Source organism: Mastomys coucha, unplaced genomic scaffold (assembly GCF_008632895.1).
Source record: "Mastomys coucha isolate ucsf_1 unplaced genomic scaffold, UCSF_Mcou_1 pScaffold14, whole genome shotgun sequence".
Taxonomy (NCBI): Eukaryota; Metazoa; Chordata; class Mammalia; order Rodentia; family Muridae; genus Mastomys; species Mastomys coucha.
Window position 1 is genome coordinate 71572068 of NW_022196896.1, and position 24652 is coordinate 71596719.

The 24652-nt window shown below is 41.9% G+C and overlaps 2 protein-coding genes across 12 annotated transcripts in view; one reads left to right on the forward strand and one right to left on the reverse strand.

Moving 5' to 3' along the window:
• The first annotated feature begins 1047 nt into the window (after positions 1-1047).
• Positions 1048-13585, forward strand: Ecrg4 (ECRG4 augurin precursor). The gene is made up of 4 exons (XM_031368835.1): positions 1048-1589; positions 7704-7751; positions 9038-9195; positions 13255-13585. The coding sequence occupies exons 1-4, from the start codon at positions 1511-1513 to the stop codon at positions 13414-13416; spliced, it is 447 nt and encodes a 148-aa protein (XP_031224695.1). The 5' UTR covers positions 1048-1510; the 3' UTR covers positions 13417-13585.
• Positions 13586-22714: 9129 nt separating this feature from the next.
• The window catches only part of Uxs1 (UDP-glucuronate decarboxylase 1), an 84977-nt gene continuing 83039 nt past the window's right edge, over positions 22715-24652 (reverse strand). For all 11 annotated transcript variants that reach the window (XM_031367364.1, XM_031367362.1, XM_031367365.1 and 8 more), the window contains one exon: positions 22715-23539. In XM_031367364.1, coding sequence (XP_031223224.1) covers positions 23408-23539 — 132 coding nt within the window. In that variant the 3' untranslated portion in view covers positions 22715-23407. The remainder of the gene's footprint in view (positions 23540-24652) is intronic.

Here is a 24652-nt window from a genome sequence, read left to right on the forward strand (position 1 = left end):
ATGTGGTATTGGATCAAAGTTGTGTTAGATTGTCTCTCTGTCCTATGTGATGTGTCTTACAGAGCTTCCCTGTAGAGTGCTGGGCTGATGGCACCCCAGAGGGCAAAGGCACTTCCCCTGCTCCTCTGTCACCAAATTATCTGTGAACCAGAAAGTAAGGCAGATGTCATTGCAGCATTCTGAAAGACAACTTGTTGGGCAGCATATGAAAAGCCCTGATGACAATGACACTAGGGTTTAATTGGCATCATTCCAGAATGATAGCTCCTGAGAGTCTAGCCTGGGCAGGAAGGGGATGGAGACCACAGGTGGCAAGGCACTGAGCACAGGACACAGAGGCTAGAGTCTAGGTGATAGCAGTAATTACCAACACTTTTGTGTGCTCACAGCATACAAGGCTTTCCACATTGACTCCGTACCTCAGTCCAGTAGATGCTGCAGCCTCCACTTTAGAGGCCAACACATAGAAAGGCAAGTGAGTTATCTAAATATCTGAGCAGACGACTCCCAGATCAGTATTTACAGAACTCCCAGGTTCATCTTTCTCTTCTTTTCCTTTGATGGCTAGACTTTTGATTTTCCTCCGGCTGGCTAGGGAAACCTTCTAATTGAGAAGGTCTCTCTCCCTGAGCGGCCAGGCACTAAGCGCCTCTCTGTGATTTAAAACTGAGAATCTCTGTGAAGAAACTGAGCTCCGCTCAGACCGGGAAAAGCCTCCAAAGCCAAGTTTCCATTCATCAGTTCCAATCAACAGTCTGTCTTTGCTCCACCAACCTGCTGCGGGGAGTGGAACCCACATTCCTGCATAGTGGTCAGGTTGGTCTTTTCTTTTGTTGAGCACACTGTTTAGTGACCTCTTTTGGTGGGCAAGCCTGCTATTGAGAAAATGAGCGTCTTCTGCCTTCTTTCCAATTGCTCAAAAGTCCCAGAATAAGAGTGCACAGTGGACACAGCCTGCTCACGAAAAACTTTGCAAAAACACTTGTCTCTCCAAGGCTTTTGCACTGCAGCCGTTTGAATTGACATGTTTTTCCTGGATTGCAGTTCTGAACCCAGAATCTTTCAAAATATCATAAAAAGAGACCCAGCAGGAGCCAACCTTAACTACAGTTCAGGAATTAAGAACATTCCAAAGGCTACTTTAAAAGTCAAGGCCTGAGCCTGAAGCCAAGGGCCTGGGATGCTAGGGGAGGGTTGTGTTGGAGAGGAAGGGCTCAGGGGGGAAAGAGGAGTGAGCCAGCATTCTCTGTCTAGCCTGGTTGGGCTGTGCCTGGCATCTGTCTTGCCCTCTCCCCTTTGGCCACGGGGCTCCTCTCAGCGATTTGCAGCAGACACGAAGGACAGTGTGCCTCGGTGGCATTGAACTGAAGCTTGGCTCAGGGCCTGGCCTGCTGGCTAGTTGCCCACCCTGTGGGTCCCGCCCTGAGCAAGGATACCGGAGCTCGGAGCTCGCTGAGCCTGGGTTCCCGCTCCAGTCGTCCCTTCAGCCACTTTGCAGAACTCTGTCGCCATGAGCACCTCCTCTGCGCGGCCTGCGGTCCTGGTCCTTGCCGGGCTGGCGCTGCTCCTTCTGCTGTGTCTGGGTCCAGGTAAGCAGAGGATGCCTGGAGGAGGGTGCTGAGGGTGCTGGGGAAGGAGATTGGAAATGGGGTGCTTCATGCCTGCCTACGATCCTGCTCTTAGCCTGGACTAAACCAAGAACACATAGAGGAACCGGGTCTAGCATTTTGCACTTGCGTAAGTCCCAGTGAGTGCACTTGGGCAGGCAGTGAGGGAATCAAGTGCAAAGAGAGCATTGTAGACTGAGGGGTAACCTTGGGCAAATGGAATAGGGGTCTGAAGGAGCCGCAAGAAGTGCTACATCAGGGATGGTGGAGGCTTGAAGGGAGTAGCATTCAGAGGCAGGACAGAGTTGCTCTCTTCAATTCCCTTCCAGGCAGTTTGGGGCAACAGAGCTGACTGAGGGTGTTCAGGCTACGCTGAGCTGGCCTGAGGTTTCAGATAGGACAGGCATCAGCCCTTAAAGTTGAATAATGTTTAGCCTTTTCTACTATATTCAGCTGAATTATTAGCTCTTATATTTAAACATTATATTACTAGCTATTATATTTAAACATTGCATATATCTACATATTAGCTAATATATTTCTACTATAGTTAGCTGAATTAACTGAAAATCCCCAGTTCTTTCTCCATTAAAAGCACTTTCGTAGCACACTGTAAAGTGAGTTCAGGACTTCATACTATACCCAGAGCTCCACAGGCTCTACCTTCTGAACCTGGAAAGTGATTCTTTTGTGTGACCCTTTAGAGGTCACAAATGAGCGCCCAAGCATAGGAGCGCCTTTGAAGTTTATAACCCTGGGAGGCAGCAGGGTGACCCTAGATTTACTGCCAAGAGAACAGTAGCTGGAAGACACTAAACTATTTGCCTTTCACCTGAGAATGGTGTTTGTCCCAGTACGAAGGGGTGGCCATTGCCAAATGTAAATAGAAGACACACTGGATTTCTCTGTGCTTCATTTTTTGCTTTCTCAGAGTCAGTATGGTCAACCAAACTCCAAAATGAGGGGAGGCAGGGTCATGGCAGGAGAGACCATGAAAATAAAGGGGAGCTTGTTCTTGTTGGAAGGGTGACTGTTGCAAGTGACAGCAGTACCCTCTTGCGAGCTAGCCTTCTGACCATGGCGTTCGTTAGGCCATTCATTTTCAACACTCATATTTGACTGAGTTAATGCCAAGAGGTGAGGGAGTGGAGTCAGGCACAGCATCAGCATCACTAAACTGAAATGTGAACTTTATAATGAAAGATGAAGATACATTGAGTCTAAAAGATGACTGTTTCATCTCCCTCTTTTATTTTACGTGTATTGGTGTTTGGCCTGTACATGTGTCTGTGTACTTTATGCATGTAGTACCTGCAGAGACCAGAAGAAGGTGGTGTAACTCTGGTACTGGAATGACAGAAGGTAGATGTAGAAATCAAACCAGGGTCCTCTGGAATTGCACCCAATGCTCTTAGCAGAGGCACTACCTCTCCATGCCCCAACCATGACTCTATATGGCATCCAAGCACATTTCATGAAGAGAATGATCACAGCCCGCTCTTGATTTGCCTGTCATGGGTTTTCACCTTCACAGTGAGACATATTGAGATTCTGAATATGTCCAGTCTCCTGTGTATTCTAATTCCAGGTAGCCAGATTTGCTACATATGTGACTGCTTTTCATCACAGCCTGGAAATGACAGCTGGGGATGTTGTAGTAAGGGAGCTACAGTTCTCCTTTTGTTCTTTACTCCTTTCCTCAAGCAGATTTAGGGTGGTGTCCAATTATATGTATTAATATATAGCTGAAGGTACAGGGTTGGCATAGCAGCGGCATTCATAATTCATGGCATGGGACCTCTGCAAGCCTTTCAGTTGCACAGCTAAGATTTGCTATGATGGAGCCTTCATTCCTGAAGGACTAATGACTCACATTTGCAAGAACTTTCAGGCTTGCAGGAATAGCCCAAATCTCATGTCTCTTTCAGCGTCAGACCACATTTCATTCATTAATTGTTAAGCACAGCTACAGAAGGCAAACAGATGGAGGGCAGTGCTTAATTCTGTGTGTGCTGTCCCGTGGCTTGTTAAAGACTGACAAATGTTAAGATATTCATGAATGTTAATATTAAAATCAATAATGTATCTGTCTGCTTTGGCAAATATTTTCATAGATGTCTTCACTGAGTTTTAAGATTTGGAAGGAAGTATAGTGCCTACCAGCAGCCCCACCTGACTGGTTAGAGAGTCACTTTCCAGCAGCTTGGCCAGTTCTCAACTGTGTTGATTTATGCTCAGATGCATTAATTCTTAATGAGGAATTTCCTGGAGGCACTTGCTCCATCTTTATGTGGTGGCCCAGACACTGGAAATATTACTCACTATCTTAGTTACTTTTCTATTGCTGAGATAAACTACTATGGCCAAGACAACTTATAAAATAAAACATTTAGAGTTTACAGTCCCAGAGAGTTGGAGCCAATTATATGTATTATAGGTATGGCTGCAGGACCAGCTGAGATCATCTGAAACCACAGTGGGAGGTAGGGCGTTTCCTTTCTCCAGATTTCCTGTTACCTTCAGCTGCAGAGATTGTGGTGGCCTGATCAGGACAATGACAAAGCAGAGATGGGACAGTTACTTCTTGATAGCTGACTACACTGAGCTCTAATGTTATTTTAAAACGGCCACATCACCATAGGTAACCTGCATACATACTATAGAAACCTCCATACTCTGATGCCTGCTATGCTAACTCCTTAGTTCCCTGCCCAGCACAAACTGGTTCCCCTGAACAAGATGCCAGGACAATAACTTCCATCACTCATTCCTTAAAATGGCTCTTACAGACTCTTCTCAGGATATTTCTGTGCTATCCATTCTCTAAAATTAAGATGCCCATATATTATCCTTCAAGCTGGGATACTTCTGAGAATGAAAGGAGGTGCTGTAAATCAAGACTCTCCTAAGAAAGCCCAGAAAGTGTTGCCACTACACCCGTAAGATCATCAGGGAGGCACTTGAATAAACGCTAGGACTTCCCTACTCTATCCAGGAGCATAGGCCAGGCTCTCTAGATGGTGCTGCCATACTGGCAGTCAGTAGGCAATATAATCATGCTACAGTAGACTGAGTGATGAGGCTCTGTATGGATTTCACATAATAAGAGTGATGTGGATCTAGAAACATGGTGACCATTAAGTGCACTAACACACACAAATATACACAGGCACACACACACACACACACACACACACACACACACACACACAGTAAAACAACCAGGTGCTGACTCTTGGATTTGAATATTGACTATTTTTTCTCCTCAACAACACAGTAAATCATTTATGCAAGAGTTCTTACTAAAAAGGTGTTTTTCCAGCCTTATTAATATTTTGTTGACAACCAGAATGCAGATTTTTTTTTAGTTGTCTTCCAGTGCTGAGGATTAATCCCAAGGCTCATCATGCTAAGTGAGTGTTCACTGAGCTACACTCAGAACCTCAAATGGATATTCTCATTTTGATTTTCTTTTTTAATTTTCGAATTATTATACGGAGCAATACGTTTCATTCCATCCACTTCTTAAGTACATTAGCCCTCTTCCTCTCCTCTTTCCTTACGCCCCACTCCATATCTTCCTGGTGGGCCTTTCATCATCGCTCTTTGTAGACAACCCCTTCCTATTTTCTTATCCCAAGATACATCTTTATTGATACATCTTTATTACTATGGTGGTTTGAATGAAAATGGTGCCCATAGGCTCATATAGTTGAATGCCTGGTGCCCAGTTGGTGAAACTGTTTGGGAAGGATTCTGGGGTGTGGCCTTGTTGGAGGAGGTATATCACTGAGGGTAGGCATCAAGGTTTCAAAAGCCCATGCTATTACCAGTTAGCTCTCTTTATCTCCCTGCCTCCTCCTTGGAGATTAGGGATAAGCACTCAACTACTGCTCCAGCACCATGTTTGCCTGCCTGCTGTCTTGCTCTCCCCTATGATAGTTAGGGACTCATCCTCTGGAAATGTAAGCTCCCACTAAATGATTTCTCCTTTAAATTACCATGGTCATGGTATTTTGTCACAGCAATAGAAAAGTAATTACAACAAATTACCCTCCAACCTTTTAAATTTTCTCATTTCCCTCTCATGGTCCCCTTTCTAGTTTTATGAACTATATCCAATCTATATACACACATATAAAAGCACAGACATATAAATTAAAATCTGGGTTCAGCATGAGAAAAAGTATGTTATTTGTCCTTTTTGTATATCGTCAACATGGCACAGTGTACAATCATTTAAAAAAAAAAAAAAAAAAGGTCTCAGCTGAGTAACTGCCCTTGATCTATAGTCATGTCTTTTATGTATTGTCTTGATTGCTAATCCATATAGGAGGGCCAAGACCATTGTGAGCAGTGACATTTCGGGGGACGGTGGTTCTGGGCTGTTTAAGAGAACTAGCTGAGCATGGGCCTGAGTGAGACAGCCAGAGAGTGAGCCAGCGAATGGTGTTCCTCCATCATTCCTTTTTTAAGGCTCTTGAGTGTCTACACTGACTTCCCTTAAGTGATGAACTGTAACTTGAAGTGTAAGCTAAACAAACCCTTCCCTCTCCTAAGTTTCTTTTGGACATGTTTTATCACAGCAAAAGGAATCAAACCAGAACACTCAATCTGGCTTATCTCACTTAACATAATGATCTCCAGTTTTATCCATTCTTATGACCATAACATGATTTAATTTTTCTTTATGGTTGTGTCTCTGTACCAGTGTCTCTATCCATTTACCTGTGAGTGGACACACACATAGGCTGGTTCCATTTCCTAGCTATTATGACTCACGTAACAATAAACATGAGTCTTCAAGTATCTTGGTGCATTAAAAAAAAAAGTATTCAACATCCTTAGGCACCAGGGAACTACCAATTAAAACCGAGGCAATTCCATCTTGCCCCAGTCAAAATAGCTATCATGAAGAGAACAAATGACAGCATGTACTGGACAGGATGCCAGGAAGCAGGAATCTTTATTCACTGCTGGTGGGAGTAGCCTGGCAGTAGCCGCTATGGAGATTAGTGTGGAAGTTTCTCAGAAAACTAGAAATGGAATTATGTGACCCAGTTATACTACTTGTGAGTGTATACTCAAAGCAAGTTCTTAATTGAATTTGGACCCTTTTGCAGATGTAAGCACAGGTTCGTCCTTTTCTTAGAAACCCTGGTTGGACTGAGAGGTTAAGAATCCTCGTAAGAAGACAGCAGTAGTCCCTCACTGTGGCCTTCTCTATCCTAGGTGCTCATGGCAGTTCCAGACCCTTGTAAATGCTCTGCTTTTACTTAGGATGCTGTGGTGTTTTCCCCAGGGGCTTTGAGTCTACCTTTCATGAGAACAACCAGCCTGTGTACAACTCTTAGGTACCAGTTAACTGAATGGAGGGTGTATTCTTTCCGGTTAGACATGCTAGCTCCTATCAAATTATCAAGGTGATTAGTTTAACTCTTTAAAAACTGAACATATTTAACAGCTAATGCTCCCACCCACCCTTCCAAATAAAGCTCAAATGGAGGACAATTAGAGAAAGTTGCAAAACTGTACAGCTATTTTAAAGAGCCAAGTTCCCAGGCTTGCCATAGAAGCCTCACCCCTGCCAAGCTCTTTCTCATGGGGCTACCTAGCCTGAATGGATCTGCATCATGGGTGTAGAGCCCACCCTGAGTCCAATGAGAACCATCTTAATATCTTTTAAAAAAATAATCTCAGCTCTGAAATTCCCAAGGGTTTATTTCTGGAGGATTATGAATTTGGAAGGAGGGCACTGTAGGATCTATTATACCATGAAGATAAGGTTTGCTGGAAGATGCATGTGATAAGCAGGAAGACATTAGGACTAAAAGCACAGTTTTAGCAAGAAAAGCTCAATCAGTAATGCTCTTGTCATCTATTCGTCTCTGTTATCAGTATTAGCCCTAGATACCATGCATTATTTTTCTTGTATGGCAAGTATGCCAAGACCCATTAAATACTTTACTACAGATCTGTTAAATCAGGAAAGGGATCAGCACTCCTTATTTACAACTCTGTTTTTTGCATTCCACAAAGTGCAAAAATTCCAGGAACTATGGACGCTGAAACTGCCTTCTGTTTTTGTTTATGTAGGTGGCATAAATGGAAACAAACTCAAGAAGATGCTCCAGAAACGAGAAGGTAAGTCTGCCTCAAGTGGGTAAGGAAGGATGTGTTCACTCGCAACTGCAAGTAGTGGAACAGCAATGATGAATGTGTCCATGGAGGGCTTATACTAGGGATATGAGAAAGGCTTTGCTCTTCAAAGGCTTCAATGGACTTGTTCTGTGAGTATGTGGTGTGGCATTCTGCTAGGGAAGTATTATTATTAGTAAGTCTCCCCCCCCAAAAAAAAGCTGTCAGTGTGAACTCAAAAACAGTGAAATAGTGTAAATTGAATTTTGGTTATTTTAGACTGGCGAAACACATCTGAACTGAGGACCCTAACCCTACCTGGTGGGGTGGCTATAGAATAGCATTGTTGGTGGTCTGCCTATCCAATCAGCAGTTAGGAAAAGGCATTCCCATGGGGAAAACCTTTCTATTACTAAAAGCAAAAACAGAAAAGCAGTTTCTAATTTATGTGACAGACAGCAACAAGGAGACACAGAAGTAAATATTCTAGAAGTCAAAATGTGGGCTCTTGGTCACTGTTATCAGTTAGGTCAAATGGAACCTTTGTGTTGTTCAGTGAACATTCTTTCTCCTCTCTCCAGCTCCTTCTATAAAATCAGGTGCTGAAGAGATTAGAAAACGTGAGCCACGTTTCTGATGTGATAATCAATCACTTACCTTCCTCCCTCCTAGCTTGTAGTGGAGCCTGAAGAGGGAGTGAGGTGGGGAGGTTGGATAACAAGCAGGTACAGGGGAGTACTTTATATAATGTGCTGCATCACTGCAGGGTGGCTACAGCTCAGAGCAACCCACTGCACATTTTATGAACAACTAGAAAAGAGTTTAAAGCTTCCCAACATGAAGAAGTGATAAGTATTTCCAGGGGAGGGAAATGCCAATGAACCCACTTTGATCCTTACATGTATGTATGTATAGCATAAATATTTACAATTTCTATGTGTCAATTCAAAACACAGAGTAGTTAAGCCACATTAAAATTCTAGTAATAGCCTGGGGCTAGAGAAATGCTCAGTAGTTGGTAAGAGCACTGGCTGCTGTTTTAGTAGTTCAGGATCCCAGCATCCACATGGTATTTCACAATTGTCTATAACTTTTTAGGGGGTGATGCCCTCTTCTGGCCTTTGCTGGTACTGTGTGTACATGGGGCACAGACATACATGTAGACAAAACACCCATACACATAAAATACAAACCTTTTAAAACATAGGAGGAAAAAGTTCTTCCAATAGTAAAGAGAATATTGTTTTCAAAAAATAATTCATTCTTTGTCTTTTTGGAAATAATCTTTTCAGGACCTGCCCCATCAAAGACTAACGTAGCTGTAGCCGAGCACACGGCAAAGGAATTCCTAGGTGGCCTGAAGCGTGCCAAACGACAGCTGTGGGACCGTACACGGCCTGAGGTACAGCAGTGGTACCAGCAGTTCCTGTACATGGGCTTTGATGAGGCGGTGAGTATACTGTTCTGATGGGGAGCCCTCTGATGGGACACTGTAGGGCAGGCTGTGTGGGTCAGAGGCCTGGCCTGAGGAAGAGGGCCTGAGATGTTAGACTTTGCTTCTTCTATTAGTCTGTTCTCTGTTGCTCTATCAAAATATCAGAGTTCATGTTTAGCTTGTGGTTCTGGAGGTCTGAAGTCACAATCTAATCTACTGGCTCCTGTAAGAACATCTTGGTAAATGGTGTCATAATAGCAGGAATACGTGTTAAGAAACTGTGACACAGAAAGCAAGAAGCAAGTCTAAATTTGCTATATTCATATTTATTTTTTCATATAAATTTTCTATTATCTGTTTGTTTGTTGAGACAGGGTCTCATGTAGCCTAGCCTGGGCTCAAACTTAGTATATAGCCAAGGAAGACCTTGAACCCCTAGTGCCAGCAATATGGGTATGTATCAACATATCCACTGACTTTTTCAACTGCCAGTTCTTACAAGAACTCACCCACTCTGAAATACCACAACAGTAGTCCTTTTAGTAGGTAAAGCCTTCATGACCTCACTTCTCAAAGGTTCCAGCTCTCCAGCAATGCCATTCTGAGGACCAAGCTTCTAGCTTCTAGGAGCACACAAACCATAGCCAAGCCACGGGGCTTTTTATTCCAAACGTATGGTCCCACTCCTCACTGCATACTAGCCAGCCAGGTGGAGAGGAGGGATCCAGGGAATCTGTGAGCCAAAAGGCTACATCTAGATTCCTGAAGAATTTTACTTTTCTAGAAATGCCTTCAGCCCTGCTGTCCAGTTTCAACTGGGCATCCTCAAAACAACTCGCTAAATGTTGTCGTCTTTGCTCAGAATTGGCTGAAGCAACAAGATGGGTATATGGAGTCATTGAAGACCATACGAAGAGACTTTTAAAGAGAGGTGGTTCTTGCAGATGTTTAGGGGAAATTTCATCAATGCACTCTTCGCTATCAAATATGTCTTCTTTTGCTGTGCAAGTAGCTACATACTCAAGCTAAACTCTACGTCAGGAATGATTTGAAGTACTTAAAAATGACTTTATTAAGCATTTTTCACAACTCAAAGGACATCACTGTGCGTCAATTGTTCCTTTCTTAGGTCCATGTTCTCCCTGGTGGAGTTACTGGGAAACAGGTGGACTCAGATGAAGGGTCCTTCTGATGGTCAAGTTACACATCTCCAAAAGTCCTTCAGAGGGATACCCATGTTCTAGAGTCATCAGCATCTTGTGATTGGAATATTTAAGCACATATATTTATTTGGTAGATGAGAATGTTATATCATCTTTTGGTAGTTTGTATCTCTCTAATGACCACCATTAAGTAGTTATTAAACTTTAATGTGGGTAAATGGCTACAACATAATGTCTATGGTAACAAACCCATAAAAAGACAAGGATTGAGGATGACTTCAATGATTAAGTTTACATTAAAAGGCCAGAAGCTATGCTCAGATGCCGTGAGCGGCATCCTTTTCACTGGAATAACACCATCCCTCTTCATCTTTGCCCCAGCCCACATTCAAACTTAATATTCAAACTTGAACCTGTCTTATTTATATATTCATAAAAGATCTTAACATGTATTTAAAATACACATTTGAACTTAAAATCTCAAACCTAATAAGAAAATCCAGGCAGTAAGATCATTTTACTTTGACCCCAAAATGTGGTGTTGTGATACAGGGAGGTAAAAATGTTTGTGTCCTCCTCCCTGCCACACAGGTTGTGGGAGGCTCTGAAGATGATGATCTTGGGCAGGTATCAGAATCCGTGGCCCAGAGTGAGGGGTACAGGAAGGGACTTACCACTGAGTCATGGGGACTTACCACTGAGTCATGGGCTCCAGAGCCCCATTTCCTGGCCCCAGTATAGGGTTTCAGTCTCGGGGTCCTAGGGACAGATGGTCCTCAGTCTATGGTAAGTTGGAATCGCTGCAGTTTAAAATGCCTCCAGCAGCCCTTAGGTCAGACACATGGTCGAGAGACAACTGCGAGCCCCGACTCCTCCTGTATTCCTGGAGAGTCTCGTCCCACACAACACTCACCTGAGAAAACAATCCAAATCCAGAATCCAGAGTGGTTCACACTGAATGCACATTGCTTTACATTATCCTAACACAAAGACAGAATGTGCAAATTGGAATTGGACTGTATTTAGTATTCCCTAGCCACTCCACTAAAATGAAAATTTATTCTTTTGTTTTGTTTTGTTTTGTTGTTTTTTTGTAGACCAGGCTGGCCTTGAACTCAGAAATCCGCCTGCCTCTGCCTTCCAAGTGCTGGGATTAAAGGCGTGAGCCACCACCGCCTGAAAATTTATTCTTGAGATCCAACCACTAGAAAACTCAATGTAAAAGGCTAGTGTGGTGCTAGAGAATCTGCATTTACAAGTCTCAGTGGTATTCAGGTGCAGGGTCTCACAGCCACTGCCTGCAGTCCAAACTGCTCAAGCCCTCTCCCATCCAGTCTGTCTTTGTTATCTCAATGCCTCATCCTCACACTAGATCAACAAGTGAAAGTTACCATCACAATCCATCTTGGATTTTCACCATCACTTCAGAAGTATTCTTCTCCCTTTTGAAAAGGCAATTTATAGCAAAAAGTAGTTGCTGGAGGAAGTCATACAAACCACTGGTCCTTTTCTTTGCCTTTTTATTTTTATTAACAATAGCTCCCTCCTTTCATAATTATCTCCAACAGACTGCAGTTTCTTGTAAGTCAGGACTCTCTAGCTTGCTTTGAGCATTTTCCAGTGTCTTCACAGGACCTGACACCCACAGCCTACTTCACAACCTGGCACAGTGAACTATGCGCCTGTGCACACTCAAACCAAGAACATAGATGAGGTGTCCCAGATGCACTGCCCCAGAGCTGAAGGCGCCAGTGGTTGACTTAATTCCTACAGCAGGCCAAGCACAGGAATAAGCCAGCAGGATAAGGAGGCACCTACCTAACTTGGTCAAGGAAGAAATAAAGAAGGAAATTAAGACTTTCTAGAGCTTAATGAAAATGAAGCCACAACATACTCAAACTTACGGGACACAATGAAAGCAGTCCTAAGAGGAAAACTCATAGCTTCAAGTGCCTCCAAAAAGAAACTGGAGTGTGCATACACCAGCAATTTGACAGCACGCCTGAAAGCACTAGAACAAAAAGGAGCAAATTCACCCAAGAGGAGTCAAAGGCAGGAAATAATCAAACTCAGGGCTGAAGTCAACCAAATAGAAAAAAAGAACTATACAAAGAATCAACCAAACCAGGAGCTGGTTCTTTGAGAAAATCAACAAAATAGATAAACCCTTAGCCCGACCAACCAAGGAGTACACATGGTGGGACTGATTGTTCTGGCAGCATGTGTATAGTAGAGGATTGCAAAGTCGAGCATCAATGGGAAGACAAGCTCTTGGCCCTGTGAAGGTTCTGTGTCCCAGTGTAGGGGAATGCCAGGGCCAGTAAGTGGGAGAGGGTAGGGTGGCAAGCATGGGGAGGGGGGAGGCAATAGGGGTTTGTTCTTGTTGTTTTTTGTTTTGTTTTTTTGGGTTTTTTTTTTTGGTGGGGAAACTGGGAAAGGAGAAATCATATGACATGTAAATAAAGAAAATAATAAAAAATGAAAATATCTGTCAGATCATTCATCATGATCAAGCTAGAAAAAAAAAAAAAAGGAGGCATCTACCATAGTAATGTGGATAATAGTGAGAGCCAGCCAAGCTGTTACTGCATTTTAGAGATGCACATTTTATTTACCTTATAAAGAGAAAAAAATGTTCAGGTGTAGAACATACTTTGGCATGGTGGAAATTATCAAAAGCATAGGCATCAATTTCTTTAGTGGGCAGATAGTTCATACTGGTATCCTAAGGCTGGACTGACCAGTGGACCAAATATTATAACAAGTAGCTGTCCTATCACGATGCTGACTCTCAATCACTAAGGGGAAAAAAAAAAAAAAAGCCACTTAGAGAAAAGCCAGAGTTTCTGTGTGCAAACTCTGAGGAGTATGTATCTTCAAAACCATTCTCTATCATTCTCTTTTCCTACAGAAATTTGAAGATGATGTCAACTATTGGCTAAACAGAAATCAAAATGGCCATGACTACTATGGTGACTACTACCAGCGTCATTATGATGAAGATGCAGCCATTGGTCCCCACAGCCGGGAAAGCTTTAGGCATGGAGCCAGTGTCAACTATGATGACTATTAAGCTCCCGGAGGTGCCACAGAGCCTGTGCCTGGCTCAGCAGGCCTTCTCTACCTAGGCCATGTGAACATCAGGCTAAAGGAAAGAATATAAGTGCTTTTCACATTTCACGCATGCGCTTAACAATATGTCTCACTTAAAAATAGAAATAAAAGCATTTTTTTTTTTTAAAGAGAAGCATCTGAATTCACTTGGGAGAAAATTGAGCCATAACAATTCTAATCGCCTCCATTTTTGAAGTTAGCACATCATCTGAGGGCCTTTATATTTCCTTCCAGGAATCCTTTCAGCATCCATTATGGGCAGGAGTGAAAGCCAGGGGTGTCTGTTTATTAAAATACAGTTTGTACTAAATGCAAAATATTCATTCAACAGGAAAATCCAAGTGGTGATGAATTTTAGTTTTAAACATGATCTGGAAAGCTCTAACCAGCAGTGAGGGCTTTCTCTGCTCTGGGATGCAGGCCAGAGCAGGGTCTATTTAACAAACCATGCAGGAAAGGGAGCAAGCACAAACTGACCTGAAGTTTAGCAGATCTCAGAATCACACATTACATAAAATTTTTAATGTGCTTCAATCAACCCACAAAGATTTCTTAAAAATTATTTCCCATTTCCCATTGAGTTTAAACAACCTGAGTGAAGAAAAAGAGAAATGTATTGGGATGAGAAGTGGAGAAAGAGAAAGAGGAGGGATGGAGATGGAAGCTGGTGAAGAGGGTGAGGTGTTCTAGCCTGTGTCACACCCAAAGGCCTATAGGGATGGAAAGGCATGGACAACCTGGAAAGAGGTCTTTCAGAATGAGTGTCACATTTTGGTGGATCACAGCATTCTCTGACAGCATAATGAAAGTGTGTTACTCTTCCTAAAAATTATATGCTATTTTTCATATCATCTCTGGAACGCTGTGACTTACAAGATCTAGGTTGTAAATAACTTCTCAACAGAGTCTTCCTTCCAGGATGAAGTATCTCTGAGCAGTCATAAGGAAAGGCTCTTAGTAGGAAACATGATTTATGTACATAAAAATATGTGATAAATACACACCATCTAACACTTCTATTTAAAGCCAGGTGTGGTGGCTCGTGTCTATAACACCAGCACTCTGGAAGCTGAGTAATAAAGATTGCTTGAATCCAGTGTAAGAAGTTGCCTGAAACAAATGAAAAATAAGCCGTTAGCAATTTCCAGGTGTCGATTTCAGTGGGCTTAAGTACATTTTCATGTTGCACAACCATCACCACTATCAGCTCGAGAACATTTCCATAACCCCAAACCAATTAGACACCAACTCTTCATGCCACCTCCTGGGTCCTAGCAAACTTTGTTCTTTTTCATATTTTAATTTATTTTAGTTATCACACACAATGATGGGTTCTTTGTGATCTTTTCACAAGCACGATCACATCACCCTCTCACCTACCTCAGATCCCATCATCCCCAAACTGCCTCCGTTTCCATGTCTCACATTATGTTTACATTGCTAAACCAAGATCCTTGTCTTTTTTTTTTTTTACCACATTCCCCCATCTCCCTCTCCCTTTAGTCTGCTTTCTAATATATATGTTCCACTATGAGAGAAAACATGCAATATTTATCTTTGTGTCTGCCTTATTTTGCTTACCACAATCATCTCCAGTTCTATCCATTTCCTTGCAAAACAGATAATTCTGTTTGTGTGTGCATATATGTATAGTATATGAATGCAAATATGCATATGGGTGTGGGGCCATCGATCAGGGTTGGTTGTTTTATTTGATTCATTTCCACCTCGTGTGTTAGTTTTTGCTTGGGGTTTTTTTTGGTTTGGTGGGTTTTTTTGTTGTTGTTTTTGTTTGTTTTGTTTTGTTTTGTTTTACACAAAATGTCTTGGCAACTTGTCTATTGCTCTGATAATACACTATTGTACTGACTGGTTTTGTGTGTCAACTAGAGACAAGCTAGAGTCATCAGAGAGGAAGGAGCCTCAGCTGAGGAAATGACTCTATGGGATCCAGCTGTTAGGCATTTTCTCAAGTAGTGATCAATGGAGAAGGGCTCAGCCTGTTGTGTGTGGTGCCATCCCTGGCTGGTGGATGTAGGTTCTATAATAATGCAGGCTGAGCAAGCCATGGGAAGCAAGCCAGCAAACAGCACCCCTCCATGGCCTCTGCATCAGCTCCTGCCTCCACGTTCCTGCCCAGCTTGAGTTCCTGCCCTGACTTCCTCAGATGAGTGTGAGCTGAATGAATCCTTTCTTCCAAACTTGCTTTTTGGTCATGGTGTTTTTGTTGCAGCTACAGAAACTCTAACTAAGACAGCCATGATCAAGGCAACTTATAGAAAAATGGGTTTGTTTGGAGCTTACAGTGTCAGAGGGATAGAGGCCATGAGCATCATGGCGGGGAACATGGCAGCAGGCAGGCAGGCAGGCAGGCAGGCAGGCAGGCAGGCATGATGCTGAAGGCACACTTACTCATTTCACTCATTCACTCACTTGTTCACTCCCTCACTCTCATTCACTCACATCTTGAGGCACAAACACAAGGCAGAGAGAGTTAACTGGGAAAGATGTGAGCCCACATCAATGCCAATCCCCAGTGACACAACTTCTCTAACAAGACTGTACCTTCTAATATTCCCAAAGAGTTCCACCAACTTTGGGCTAAATATTCAAGCATGTGAGCCTATGGGAACCATTCTCATTAAAACTACCACACGAGGTCTCTCATTGAACCAAGAGCCCCAGAGATCTGCCTGTCTTTTCCTTCAGCCCTTACCCCTGTCCCTTCAGCCCAGGAGTTTATAGTCATGCACTGCCATACCAGACTTTTACATAGAGATTAGGGATCAGGAACTCAGGCCCCTTTGTTTGTGAAACTAGCACATCTTCTCAGGTCTCTGTATAATGTTCCCCATTATAGCATATACAACTCTATTAGCACCTAACTAATTAATAGTCTTCCTTTCAGAGTAGTTCGACAAAGTGAGCCCAAATTTGGATTCTCCACTGCTCTCCCTGTGTCTTCTGTTTACCTGTAGTTTGTGGTCTATGGCCTACCTGTTGTCTCTCTGGTGTGTGTCTAACACATTTCCATATTGTCTCTCCCTAACAAGGGGCTCTGCTCTATATTTATTGAGCAGTATAGGAAACACAATATAGAAAAGGGGTGTGGCATTCTTTTCTACGGAAATAGTTAACAGAGCTTTACAAGGGAAGAAATTACTGGACTGACACAGAATAGCATTCAAAACCACACATAGATGTTGTCCAACATACGCTCACATGTTGCTTTCAACATTTATGGTGGATGTTTGTTTTAAGAATTCTTTTAACTTGTTAGTTATTTTCAGCAAATGATTAGCACAACACACACACATACATCGTTCTGAGTAAGGGGTACCGAAGAGCACATGGCTTAACATTAAAGCTATGCATTTAGCTTAAGTTATAAAAGTGATTACACAAGAAATCCAGGTATGTAAAACTGGTTACACTGTTTTCTCAAAGTCAAGTTAAGCTTAAAGCAGGCTGCATACAAAGTAGGAAAACAGATCGAGGATAGTTCTAAGTGGTCTCAAGGCAGTGGGCAAGGTTCGCTAAAGTTCAGTTTCTGGAGGGAAGCAGTATTTAAAAAAAAAAAATCCATCGTGGGTTTATATAGAATTTGATTTATCAGTTCATCCACTGATGGGGATCCCACTGGCTACATATCTTTCTCATTTGTGCAGAGTGCAGCAGTAAACATGCAAGTGCAAGTATCTCTGTGATACGTTGATGTAAATCCAGGAAGGGCGCATCATATAGAAGTTCTTTCTGTGGTTTTTGAGGACTCTCCACTGGCTGCACTAGTTTATATATCTACACGGCACTTATATAGAAGAGTTTGGTGTGTAAGGGATCCCTTATTCTCAGTCTTTCCAGCATTTGTAGGTGTGCACAGCTCTATTTTCTGTATATATGAGTTTTCTCTGGCTACTTACTGTGTTAGGATTTAAATGTAAAATGTCCCCAACAGACTCACACAATGCATACTTGGACCACTTAGCTCATGGTGCCATTTAGGAGGCGGGGTGTATCTAGAGAAATAGGTCCAAGTGGAGCATGCCCAGATAAAACTGGGGAGTTTTATCTACTTCCCAGTCCATTCTCCTATGATCCTGACTGCCATAATGGAGCAGATCTATTTTACCAATCACAACGAACTGAACCCTTTGAAATCCTGAGTCCAAATAAACTCTTTCTCCTTTAAATTGGATTTGTCAGATATTTTGTCACAGCAAGTTTACTAACACACACAGTATCTATCTTTCTGAATTAGATTGTTTTAGCATATAGCAGTGTTTCCTTCTATGCCAAGGCAGAGTAGCATCCCTCTGTAGCTGACACTGTATTGCACATCCTTCTGTTAACAACACACAGCTAGGTAACCACCCTTTGGCAATGGTGACTTATGTGGCTGTGCTCCTGTTTCAATTCCCTTTAGAACTGGTGGAACACACAGTAATTCCATGTTTAATTTTTTTTGTAGGCTTACCACACTTTTTTCTGTAATATAGCAGTTCTGCTATTTTACATTTGTGATTTTTTTCTTCTTTTCTCTCTCTTTTATCGCACTGTTTCAAACTCCAGTGCAATGCTAAAGAGGAGGGAAGATGGGTCACTGTACCAGAAGACATCTTTGCTTGATTCTTGACTTCGAAAAGAGTGCTATTTTTTTCATTAATTATATTTTTCTGACTTTGGTAGATGTTCATATTAGTCAGGATTCTCTAGGGAGCAGAATCAATAGAATAAACTTATTCATATAAAATATGGATTTGTTTAGATTTGCTTACATAGGATGCTGCTAGGATAGCTAGTTGCAAGCTTAAGATTCACATAGGCACAACGAAGTCCAAAAAGACTAAAGCCTTACAACCAAGGAAACTGATAATACAAACTCCAGTCCCAGACATAGGGCTCACAGGCACACACACACACAGACACAGACACACACACACACACACACACACACACACACACACACACGCGCGCGCGCGCGCGCGCGCGCACCCCCATCCCGAGGAGACACAGAGACAAGCACCTGAGTCCAAGTAGCCAAGGAACCTGGGCTCCATTGTCCATTTTGTTGTCTTCTCTCTACAGAAGGAAAGCCTGTGGGTAGGTGTCTTAGCTTTAGTTTTATTGCTGCGAAGAGACACCATTACCAAGGTACCTCTTAGAAAACATTTAATTGGGGCTGGCTTACAGGTTCAGAGGTTCAGTCCATTATCATCATGGTGGGAAGTATGGCAGCTTCCAGGCAGACATGGTGCTGAAAGAGCCAAGTTCTACATCTTGATCCAAAGGCAGCAGCAGGAGACTCGTCTTGTGCAGGCAGCCAGGAGGAAGGTCTCTTCCACCCTGGGCAGAGCCTGAGTATAGAAGGCCTCAAAGCCCACTTATGCAATAACACACTTCCTCCAACGAGGCCACACCTCCTAATAGTGCCACTCTCTATGGCCAAGCATTCAAACCACCACACACCTGCCGTATAGGAGCGAACAGAATTTTAAGCACTATATGGTTCTAGTAGAGTCACTGTAGTAAAAGTGTTGTTCTCCCAGGCTGCATCCCTCTAGCACAGTGGCTAGAGAGAACAGGCTTTTGCTGGGTACTTATTTTTTAATTGCCAGGTTACAATCCTAATTCCTGAGGCAAAAAAGAAAACCCAGGGAATTTACCAGTAAATGTTAGCCTATTAGGGTGACTATGGATGTAGTATGTGGCTTAAATAACAATAATTTTCTTGTAATTCTAAAGGATGGAAGTTCAAGATAAGGGCTAGGCAGGAACCAGGCATTGCAATACATGCCTATAACCCCAATGTTTAGGAGGAATTGAATCCTGAGTGCAAATGAAATTCTCTTAAGAATAATAAAAACCTGTCAGCAGGGTATCTTCACATGCACTGCCATCTAGGCTTACACACAGCTGTCTGGCTGTGCTCTCACAGGGCCTTTGTAAATGCAGATGTGTGATATTTAACTTTCCTTTTGTAAGGATGCCAGTCAGACTAGATTAGGGTTCACTTGGAAGACCTTATCACAACTTAACTTTATAGAACATAAATTCTGGGGTCCTGGAATGAACAATTTAGAATACAACATAGGAATTTCCGACAGTGCAATACAGCCCCTAGTAGTGCATCTTTCCCCAAGTTCTGAGGTCCCTGGGCAGGTTACCATTTCTATTCACATTCAGTCTTATACTTGTTTCATATTCAATGTCCAACAGATTTTACTCTACTTAGCTTAAGAAGTGTATATCTACCTTGTTCTCTTAACATTTCCTTGCATTTTAAACTTAGTAAATGGTGTTAACTCAGATATTTGGATTCTTAATCCTGGGTCTTTATATCACATTAGTTTAACTTCAAACCAATGTACATAAGTCAAAATTTCAGAACCCAACAAATATCCAAAAACTTTGAAGTCTGTATGAGTTTTCTGTTACTACAGCAAAACACTTTATTGATGTTTCATGCTGTAAAATACTATAGTACCTTTTAAAGAAAAGAGGTTTATTTGGACCCATTCCAGCAGTCACATGTGGTGACAGCTTCTCAGTGCAGTGGCCCATGTCTTCACAGGTAGGAGTCCGGGAACATACACTCGAACTCATGCAGAGGGGCTGCACTCTGATGACTGACCTAATTGCACTTCCCATGACACCTCCTTGGAGCACCGTTTTAGGATTAAGTTTCCACCCTCTCAGTGCCTCAAGAAATGGAGCTGAATGTTATCACATGAACCTTCGAGCTACATTCCAGCTCCACCTACTCCACAGCTCAAGTTTCCTGATGAAAATCTGTATTTTCCTTCCTGCAATGCAGTTGTAGATGAAAACGGCCCCACCTCTATCATGGTAAGTAAGATGCAAACCAGACACATTATGTGGGCTATCCTTGGTGATGAAGACAGAAAAGTCTTGTTTGCCTCCGGATACTGTGGCATCCAATTCTCAGAATTACAGAATTCTCTAACACCTCATCAAAGGTACCGATCAACCAGCAAGAAAGGTTAGGATAACTAAGCAAATTATTTTGATAGACACATGGCAAAGTTAACTCACAATTCTTGTTTCTGAAGAATCACTGAAGAACCTCCAAATTCCCTACAATCTTACTAGACAAAACTTGACAGCAATACAGGACTCACCCCAGCTTCTATCAAGGTCACATGACCGAGGACCACCAGGGTCATAATCAAAGATAATGCCATGTAGTTCTGCCTGACTAGAAGGCTGGGCTCTGTATTCAATTCCACAGCTGCAATCCAGTGCACTCGGACTATGGTTTGTACCTTGTTGGAGCCCAAACTGTAGCAATCTCTCACCTATAAGCAACAGCTGTGACATCCCAAAGGAAACCACTTCCAAAATGCAGCTTCCGGTTGCTATTAAAAGTTATAGGTTCAGTAGTTAATAAACAGCAGGAATTTATTGCTTATAGTTTTGAGAGCTACAAAGTCTAAGATCAAAGTGCTGACAAATTTTGGCATCTGGTAAGAGCCACATTCTGATTCACAGATGGTGTCTTTCCAGAGTAGCAAGCAAGAGCCACTGGAACTCCTATAGAAAAGGTCCCCCTGTGGCTTCATCAATTCACAGACACCTCATCTCTCTTAACACTATTGCACCGAAGAGTAGGGATCTCCATGTGGATTCTGCTGGACCACAGCAGCCATCACCTATCCACCCCCTCAACTTTACTTCCCTCTCTGCCTGAGATATTATCATGCTTGATTCAAAACTCAATGTTTTCTACCATGCATTACTCACTTTCTTAGAGGACCTTATACACATCTGTTTCTCTTCTACTACTTTGAAAATATTCTATGGATATCAGGAGAATGAATCTTATGAAAAAATTCCAGATATTAGTGTATAATAAGCTAAGGGAATTCTGGGTCTTCAGGCTTTTCTATACTCCTAATTATACATAAAGCTCTGAGCTATTTCTGTCCACATTCTTCTTTGGTTCAAATTTAGCATTACTAATTTCGAAGCAAGCTTCTGCTTGCTCAGCCCATCTCTGTGAGGTATCATTGAGTTCAGACCAAAATAATGGGGCCTAAGAGAAAGAGGCTGGGGATGTAGTTAGTGAGCAAGTAAGTGCTTAGCAAGTATGTATGTTTGTGTAGGTTATCCTTGATTCTTCTTTCTTTTATCATGTTCAATCTTTAGTCCAGTTTCAGAATCTTCTGGTAAATTTAGCATGACAGAGTCAGAGCATCTTTAGCTGAATTCTAGACCCTTTCATTAAAAACAAACAAAAAAATCCTCTTTAAAAAAAAAAAAAAGCCCAACATGGTTTTGAAGAATAGACCAAGATCAGATATTACATGTGTTCCTGTTTCTAGTCACTTCTATCACCTGGTACACACCTTTATTCCTTGGGCATCTGTTTGGGCTTCTGCTGCTACCATGTAGGGCCACTCTGGTTGGAGATAGCCTGCTGTTTGTGCACTGTGTTTTCCTTCTATTTATTTTAAGGTGCAAAATAAAATCCTAGAGAGAGTTTGTTTGTTTGTTTTTTTGTTTTTAATTTTTGGTTGTTTGTTTGTTTTGTTTTTTCTAAGACAGGGTTTCTCTATATAGCCCTGGCTGTCCTGGAACTCACTCTGTAGACCAGGCTGGCCTCAAACTCAGAAATCCACCTGCCTCTGCCTCCCAAGTGCTGGGATTAAAGGCGTGGGCCACCACCACCCAGCTTGAGAGAGTACTTAATGAAAATAAAAACTCCTAAGGTTTTTCATTTCACTGAGCAAAACTTGCTTGAATTCCACACCAGAAAAATGGAAGTTTTTGTTCCACCTGGTTTGTGCTGCTACAGAACACAAAACTTATCTTAACCCAGGCTGAGTTCTGAAAACTTCACACCACAGTTAATTTGGGCCTCCAAGCCCCAAATCCCCCATGCTGAAGAGACACTGGGATTTGAAACATCAGAACACTTCAGCTTTGGGATTGAGGATGCTCAAATTGTATAGTTCAGGAAAATACTCCCAAGTTAAACAAAATAAATCCTGAAATTTGAAACAGTTGGCTTAAGCATTTGAGATAAAGACATATACACATGAGTGTATCATATGCACAGATTCAGCCCACGTAGCATACAGATAGATGGTTCTAACAGTCACACATCGAGTTAAATATGGTGTAAACCTAGATGTTCTCAAAATTTCCTCAAACTAATATCTCAAGTATTATTCTCAGCAACCCAACATCTGATATAAAGCAGAAAGTCAGTCTTTATAGCTCAAAACCCATGACTGTTGAGTTTCAATATTTTATTAAAATAGCATATTTAACCATGGTTAACCAAGAATATGTTAACATTGTCCCCCCAACCCCAATATGCAGCACAACACAGTAGTGATTTCAAATATCTTTGATCAAGAACCAACAGGGATGTTTCAAAGTCAAGTTTGCAACTGAAAACTAGACCTTCAAAAAATTCTGAATTAAAAAAGAAATACAAAGCTTTCCAACAGAGTTCTTTCATCTGTCCCCAAATAAACACTGGTGCACCACCCACCTGACAATACCTCTACGATTTTTATTCTTTATGCATAGTGTAACATCTCATTTATAAGTACCCACTTTTATAAATAAAATTGGCATTTTCCACCCCATTTAATGTTTCTTTTCAGCTTCACAAAGAAACTAGTAAATAAAACTGTCAGTGACAGTTACAGCATACACTCTAACAGCAAGATACAAAACCTGAAAATAGCAGAGATGCAGCTAGGCTGTTGTACATAAAAAAAGACAGATTTAAAAAGTGCAAGGCAAAGTCTGCAGACTTCACGGGAGCTTTTAGGCACATCAATGTCTTTAAAGCAAGCTTCAGAATAAAATTCCAGTTTGTTCTTCATGACACCTGTTTAAGTCTTTAAAAAAAAAAAAAAAAATCCCACAAAAGTCCACCTCACAAAGGTAAAACAGTCTCATATCCTAAGGCTAACTCAGCTGTGGCGCGTCCGGCCCTTCTTCACTCTGGCAGGCTTAGGTTTGGGGATGTACTGGTTATTAGCCTGGTACTCTAGTTCCTTCCGGAAGTAGTGGATGGCTTTGTTCAGTCCTTCCTCCAATGGGACCTGTTGGAGAGAGTGAGAAAAAGGAAGACGGTACCATTAACAAACAGACTTCCTTGACGCCAATAGCAGAGTGCCTAGAGACTGCAGTCAGTCTCTGCTTCATGAGGACACCGAAAGCCTCACTCTGGACAGAAGTGCATCAAGGCCACTTCAGAGATGCCTAGAGTTCTTTAGAGCTGCTTTCAACACATACTGCAATTTACCAGGTTACACCCTGGCAGTGACCTCAAGCCCTCGAGGTTCCTGAGTATCCTCTTGCAAATACAGTTAACTGCAAAGACTATTTCTGAAATATATGTAAGTCCACTCTTTGGAGGAAATCCTTCAAGGAAGATGCTCTGAGGAGGCTGTCTCACTTGCCTCACTGGGCCTCTCCAATGACACACCTGAACTTGTACCAACAGCATAGGTAGGGAAGGACCCATGACACATGACATTTAAAGCAATCTTAATGAGGAGCTGGAAGCAGGAAACGGAGGTCTTAGCTACTGAGTTAAAGGCTAAAGAAAAAGCAGTGGAGGGAGCCACTGCCAAGAACTAGAGTAAATTTGCTGATGTGTGTCAGTCTTCACTGTGATGATAGTCTTATAGGTGTCAAAATACACCAAAACATGTCATAGTATAAGCTTTAAATATGGGCATTTTGCTATATATTCATTACATGAGACCCTAAAAACAGAGGAAACATAATTAGATGAATTAATCAAACTAAAAGGTTTCTCTTAGTAAAGTAAATAGTAAGCAGATATAACCTACAGAATGAAAGAAAATACTTGTCAACTGTGTATCTGGTAAGGGGTTAAAAGTAAGAAATATAAGAACCCCAAATAAGGAAAAAAAAAAGGTTCAAATAAGCATTTTTATTCCAGGGAAGGCACAGAAATGGTTAACAGGTTTATGAAAATGCTCAGGACCACCAAATGTCAGGAGAACACACATAAAAACACCTTTTACCCAGTTAAGATGCCTCCTCAGTAAGTTGCCACGCTCACATGCATGCTCACCAATTATGTTTGAGATAAGCATGTGTCTTTGGATAAGACTCTAATACATTTCCTGTCAATTAAGATTCTTTCTACAAAGAATTCAATGGCAAACATCTCATATTCTATG